The 6,824-nt window shown below is 40.1% G+C and overlaps 1 protein-coding gene across 1 annotated transcript in view; it reads left to right on the top strand.

The window, feature by feature from the left end:
* LOC115949521 (tyrosine-protein phosphatase non-receptor type 13-like) overlaps positions 1–6,824 on the top strand; it is a 51,729-nt gene that overhangs the window by 27,096 nt on the left and 17,809 nt on the right. Inside the window, exon 6 of the mRNA XM_031066476.1 lies at positions 2,022–2,585. Coding sequence (XP_030922336.1) covers positions 2,022–2,585 — 564 coding nt within the window. The remainder of the gene's footprint in view (positions 1–2,021; positions 2,586–6,824) is intronic.

Genomic DNA, 6,824 nt, shown 5'->3' with positions numbered 1-6,824 from the left:
CATGACCAATTCTGTAGCAAGTAATCCTGTGTGCATAGCTGTGGTGATGTATGGGAGTTGCAGCTGCCTGCTTCTCTTGGGTTTTTTTTTGCTTTGTTTGCCTTTGTTTTGTTCAGTAAGGACCCTGCATGTAAATGCTTTCAGTGTTAAAGAAGTGGGTGTTTGAGGTTTTTTAACAGTGTGTAGAGGAGGTTGTTTTGGTTTTTTCCAGACTAAAATTATCCTGGAGCTCTCATTACTGGGGACGATTTCATAGCTCCTTTTGATTTGTGTTCCTGTTGGTCATCTTAAAGAGCCAACTGCAGTGTTTAGTTTTTTGTCTCGCAAATGACTGAGTTAAAATCCGGTTCAGGAATGTTTGTCCTTGGTGCATGTACATGAATGTGAAGTACATGTTTGCAGAGTGGGTGTCATCCCACTGCTTTAGATGGGTAGTGGGAACTTCACAATGAACACTTATTTTTAAAAGGCTTTTTTGTGTGTGAATTATACGTAGTTCACCAGCCTTAGGATGATGTGTAGTCTGAGAATAAGGTAATAATGCAATATTTACTTGACCACAAAGATAATTATGTTTAGTTTAATATTAAAGCTATCTTTGTAAAATACAAAATGAGGCATCAGATCCTTTTAGAAGATTAGTGTTCTCACTGGCAAAAGTGTTTTTTATTTTCTTGGCTAGAGCATGTGGGAATTGTGTGATTTCTTACAAGACACCTTTAGACAATCCAAACCCTAACATTTTATCATCATGTGTTTGCATGGTGGTAGGAAGCAAGGGGCTACTTGGTTGCATTTGGCTTGAGTCTTGCTGGTTTTGATTGTTAGTTAAATAAAAACTACAAACTAAAAGCACAGCCCTTCTTGAAGAAGTATATCAGAGTTGAAAGGTGTTTACACATTTAAAAGCCATAAGCTTTTAAAGCATTAGTGACTACATTTCCAAGCATCCCTAAAGCATTCTGTGAAATTCTGTTTGGAAGGATAACACTCTAGATAAAGATCATCAGGAGCCTGCTGTGCAAGTGGGGCAGTTAATTTCAATCGATGCAGGCAGGACTGTGTAGCATTCTTTAAGAGTAGTAAATACAGCACAGGGATTACTTTGAACTCATGACTGCTTGCTTTTGCAGTGAAATCTTCAAGGCTGCTCCTTCTTAAAGAAGGTACATGGGAATATCACCATAAAGATGGAGCTAGCTCTAAGGAAGGCACCAGTCACATGCCATGCTGACTCCATCTGGCTCACCATGATATGATATTTTTCAGAGACCACATATTTCATTGATATGGTTCCACCTCTGGCAATTTCTTTTATTCTGGAAGTAATTTCATGAGAAGGGAGAGGCAGAAGAGAAACTTCCTAAGTATTGGCAGATCTATGTATTAGTGAAACTCAAAGGGTACAGACTCACAGAATCATTTTAACCTTGGAAGCTTTGTTGGTTTCAGAGTATTCTTTACCAGGAGATACTGTAGTCCCCAAAATTAGTCATTAGAGGAAGATCCAGGATTTTTATAATTCCTAAGTACACAGTCATTCTTTTCTTACTGCTGACTCTATTGCAGGGCATCTGTAAATCTGTAGAACAAACCTGGACTTGTTATTAAAACCTGTAGGCGGTGTATTTGGGTGTGAGAGGAATGGCTGATTTCAGATTGATTATTAAGTAGTATTTTTGGTGATAGTCCAGGCTATTTTGAAAATGAAACTAATGAGGAAACAACTTTCAGCAAGTATGTGATAGTTTGGGGGTTTTTACTGTTAACACAGAATTATAGTAGGCCTTATTTTTTTTCTTGAGCTTTTTAGCAATAAAAGAAATAGAATGGTCATCATGTATGAAGCTGTTGTATTTCTATCTTCGTTGTCTGAGGGAGTCCTTGGAGCAGCCTTCTCAATGCTTTGTGTGGTAAAACCTGTGCCCAAACGTGTGTTCATCATACACCTTGACTAATTTGTGTGGGACTCCTGTGTATTAGATAGAAAATTACATGTATGAAATGTCTCCTCATTCCAGGAAAAACACTGACGGTTGATGTGCCTGATGGACACAGAGCTCACTTCTCTCAACAGACCACCCTTAACAAAGGACTTAGCAAGTCTATGGGATTTCTGTCCATTAGAGGAACACGAGAAGAGGAAGAGTTTTTCCAGGGCATTTCTGCAGATTACAGTTCGGGTCAGGAAGATGTTTTCTGTCCTCATAGGTGTAAAACCAGTGAGCTTGAGAAAAAAGGTCACCTTCACACAGATGTCCCTCCCAAACGGAAAATATGGGCTTCTTCCACAGATTTGCTTTGCACTACTGACAAGGCAGCTGAGAGGGACCATGCTGGAGGCCGTCACAGGAACAGCCATCAGTGTGAAACATTTACAGTAAGAACTTCTACTGCTGCCAGGAACAAGGAAGCAAGGTACTCTGATGGGAGCATAGCACTGGACGTCTTCGGACCACAAAAACTGGACCAAACACGCCACATGCCTGAGACATCAACTTCTGCAGCAATATCAAGTGCCTTTGACAGGATAAGAGAGAGACAGAAGAAGTTGCAGCTTCTGAGGGAAGCTATGAATGTAGAAGGTTAGTGAAGCTTTTTGATTTTCTCAGTATTCCACTATTCCAAAGAAAGATTTCTCATTATGGTAAATTTGAGTTCTCTTGTAGCAGCTCTTGAAACAGCTGAGGGCTTTGCTTCATCTTTTTTTTTACATAAAGTGAAGTCATTAATCTGTTGTCAATGAAGATAAATTGGTTGTCCAGATTGCTCACTCAGAATAGTTGATCTCTAACCAGTATCAAGCTCATCAATTACAATTAGAAACTAAAAAGCTGGTAACAGCCAATTGTCAAGCAATTTTTCTCAAAGGAAGATTCTCATCTCCAGCTATTACAGATGGATTTATGCCCCTTAGGAAAGGCAGAATTTCATCTCTAGATCTCTGTTTTTGTGCTGTATCACTCTGGACTTAATCCCTTAAATATGAATCTTTTTTGGCCTTGTGTTCAGATCTTCACTTCAGTGGGAACACTTCACACAAGTTCCATCAGTTCATTAAGAAAATGCATGGGGGAGAACAAGTCTTAGTAATCATTGTGGGGAAAGTTATAAAATTACCTTGATGCAGAGCCCTGTAACTGGAACTGCATGTTTTATTTTCTTTGGTTTTGTGGGGTGATTTTCAGGGGCTGTAAGTTTGAGACAGTTGGATAGAAACTGAGAGCAGAGCTGGATCCTGCTTGTGCTGGGCCAGAGAGCATCACTTGGTCATCCAAGGTGTATGCTACAAGAGCTGTATGTACAGAGCTGGCTCAGGCATTTACTCAGGTGCACTCAAAGAGTTCACTGGTGAGTTAGCCTGCCTGTTGTGTGACAGGAGTAACTGAAAACACACCCTACCTTGACTTCCTTCTTCTGCCTGAGGTGTAAATACCTCCATATTAAAGAGAGATGATAAAGCCTTTTGTAAAGGTTGAATTTCTGAAAATGCCTGCTCATGCCCTTTGTAGCCATCTTGGGAGATGCTTGTATTGCAATTAGCACGGGAAGCTGATCCTCTCCTGTGCATGTGAGCCTTTTGTTCCAGAAAGGAAGAGTGTTACTGAAATGGCATAGGCAGGTTAAAAAGCTGCTGTGATTTCTGTACAGCTGGAGTTCTCTTGTGCTATCAGACCACATCTTCCAGTGAGGGGATGAGGGTCACGTTATCGTTGAAGAAATGAACACAGATGAAAGCAGCACTGTGGGGTTACCATTGTTTATCTCTATAAAAGTTTATTATCTATTGTTATCTACCAGGGTGTCTGATGAGATCCAGGGAAGCTTGGTTGGCTTTTGGTTTAAGAGTCTGAAATCAACAGGGTCCATCTCAAGTTTATGAGTCAGCTGGGATCGCTGGGGATAGGCAGCTGACAGAGTTTAAGAGGAGGCCACTCCCAGCATTGGGAAAGCTCAATAGCCTTGTTGTTCAGGAGTGCAGCTTTGTGCAGGTTTGTGTTGCATAAGAGCAAAACCAAAAGCATGGCCAAACCCATTGATGAGCAATGGGTTTATCATTCTCATTCGGGCAGATTGGGAGATGGCAGAAAACAAAACATGCCCATGCCTTGCAAACTGAGATTGGTCAGATGTGTGAAACTACTCAATTCATAAGGAGAATGGGTGAAAGTGCAGTCAAAGTAAACTGGGAACTGAGCCTTAATAGTCACAGAGGCTGAGTGACAAACTTGTACAGGGAAGACTGGGGCAATAGCCAATGACTCACTGCCCATCCTTCTGAATTACTTGCTAGGAAAAAAGTAAAGACACTTTCTCAACAGGTAGCTGAGTTTCGGAGTTTTCTATTTTCAAGGAAGGTATGTTTCACTCTTGAAGGTGGGAGTGTGTGCTTTACTGCTATATTTTAGGCTCCTAATTGTACCATTTCTTTGGTCAGTTAACTACTTAAAGAAAATCTTTTGGACCAGAAACTAGTTGTGAATGTTAGTTTTTAATGAGCCAGTTTAAAGCAGTATTCTAGTAATGTGGGTGATGAATGATTCTTCATATAGGAGTTAGTTGCTGTTATGTCTTTTAGGGCTTGGGAAGCCAGACTGGAAATATCTATTCTGCCTTAGCAAGCAGATTCACGAAAGTCTTAATACATAAAGTCTGCGGGTCTGTTAAGACTTCTTTCCCTTTTCCTTTTTTTGTTCCATACTGATCCTCATCTTAGATTTTTTTACACGAGACATGTCTTTTGAGATCTTTTGTAAAAAGTCTATTGCCAGTTTCATCTGTCAAAGAAATGAAAAATACAGTCTTGAGTTTTTGTGTGTTACTGTTGTATGTAATTTTGAAGTACTTAGTGGGTAGATAGATATTTCCACATCCAACACTATCAAGTGTCAAGTGTGTGTGGAATTACTCTTCTGACCAGAGCAGCTGAGAGGCATGAGTGAAAAATAAAGGAGAATAACTTACTTCAAAAGTTCATGCACTTTGGAATAAGAGTTCAGTTCAGTTTGAAGGGGGAGGAATGGGCCAGAAGTCACGGGAAACAGGGTTATAGTTGGTTAACAGAGGAGACACAATCTGCCTTCTCTTTGGTAGGTCTGGGGATATTTTCACTTCAGTTGAGTCCAGGTCTAGGTTATAGCTAAGCCTGTGTAAATTGTATTAAGCCTCTGCTTTTGGCTGTATGCATTGTTTTTCCATTTTTGAATTGTGAAGTGACATTGGACTCTCTGTGAGTTGAACTTGGCGAGATAAAACTTCCCTCCTCAAACTACAAAGGAATTTAAGTGACATATGGCTTATTTTTCTTTAACTTACTTTGGGTTAAGCTGGAAAACTCTTTTGTTATTCATAAAACCTTAAGGAGCTGACTGCCTTGGAAAAAGAAAATGTTCTTCTGCACAGGCTCTGGTTTGCCAAGCTTTCACTCAGAACAGATTTTTACAATCTAAATTATAAACTCATGAAAAGCAGAGTTTATAGTGGAAAGAATGACAGAGCTTTAATTACAGCTGTGCTGTGGTACTTTGTAGTGAGCTGCAGACCATCTAAATTGCACTGTAATATACTGTTAGAACATCTCAGATTTAGCCTCAAAAGGCTTCAAAGGACCATGTCCTTGTGACTGCCTTGCTCTTGAACTTGCTGGTTTATGTTAGTCTGCTGTAGAGTTTCAGGGTTGAGGTTGTTTATCTCTTCTATACTGAAGATGATTGTTTATGATTAGGTGCCATTTAGCCAGATGGGGGCAAGGAGAAGAGTCTGCTATTTGACTTATGGTGTAGCCAATTCTGATCACTAATAAGACACTCCAAAAGTATGTGTTAATTTTACCAAGACAGTAAGTTCTTCATCTTTGCCCTTTTCTTCATTCTTGTTTTGTTATGGAGGTTTTGTGACCTTAGAATTTATTAGAGTTAAGAAGCTGCTAGGTGTTAAACCCAAACATCTTACCTGTACCCAGAGAGTAGGTTTTGGTTTTGGTGTTCTTTTGAAACTTAGAAATTGTTGCCTGGCACTTGTTGATAGTGTCCCATTTCTTTCAGAGAGAAAATAACAATCTTTTACATTTTGCAAGCTTGCGTTGCAGCTCCAGAGTGAAGGTGTCGTCTGTTCTCCCATGCTCCAGGTTTTTTTTGGCCTTCTCTCCCACCAAACTGATTGTATCTCCTGACAGTTGTGAAGTGGGCACACACTCAAGTTTTCCTATCCTAGGCCTGCCTTCCAATGGCTCAGTAGCAAGGCACAAGGCTGTGAGGTGGTAATGGTAGCCTTGCCTGAACCTCTCCTTTTGCTTAGGCAGCTCCTCCCCCCACTCTTTGTTTTGAGTGAATGCATGATTCAAAGTGAAAGGATTTATGTGTTACTTGAGTGAATGAGTATCCTTTTTTACATTTTTTAAAATGCAGTGTTGTTTATGAGGATGTTGTAAGTGGGATACATGAAGGAGCATAAAGCTTGCCCATGTCCTTGTGGAATACAGGAGGACAAAACCAGGTGTGAGGGTAGTAATATAGCTGGCTGTGGGTTGAAATAGCAGACAGGGCAAGCAAAGATGGAAGGATACTGAAAAAGTTGATCTTGCTGAAGTTCTGGAATGCTGAATCCAGGGGTGGGGAAATGGGGGTGTCTTGGGAATATTCTCAAGCCTTTGCTAAATGTTTTTGCAGTTGGGAACCATGTGAATTCCAGACCCACAAGATGTGTTTATTCCTCTCTATTTCTACCTTTATTTTTTTTCCAGCAAAAAACTCAGATTATGAAGTCCTCAGATTTTATGTTTTTTGTACAATTATTGCTTTTGCTTCATGGAGTCAGCAGGCAGA

Source organism: Geospiza fortis, unplaced genomic scaffold (genome assembly GCF_000277835.1).
Source record: "Geospiza fortis unplaced genomic scaffold, GeoFor_1.0 scaffold11, whole genome shotgun sequence".
NCBI lineage: Eukaryota > Metazoa > Chordata > Aves > Passeriformes > Thraupidae > Geospiza > Geospiza fortis.
Note: the sequence above shows the minus strand (reverse complement) of the source record. Positions and strands in the feature narration are given on the sequence as shown.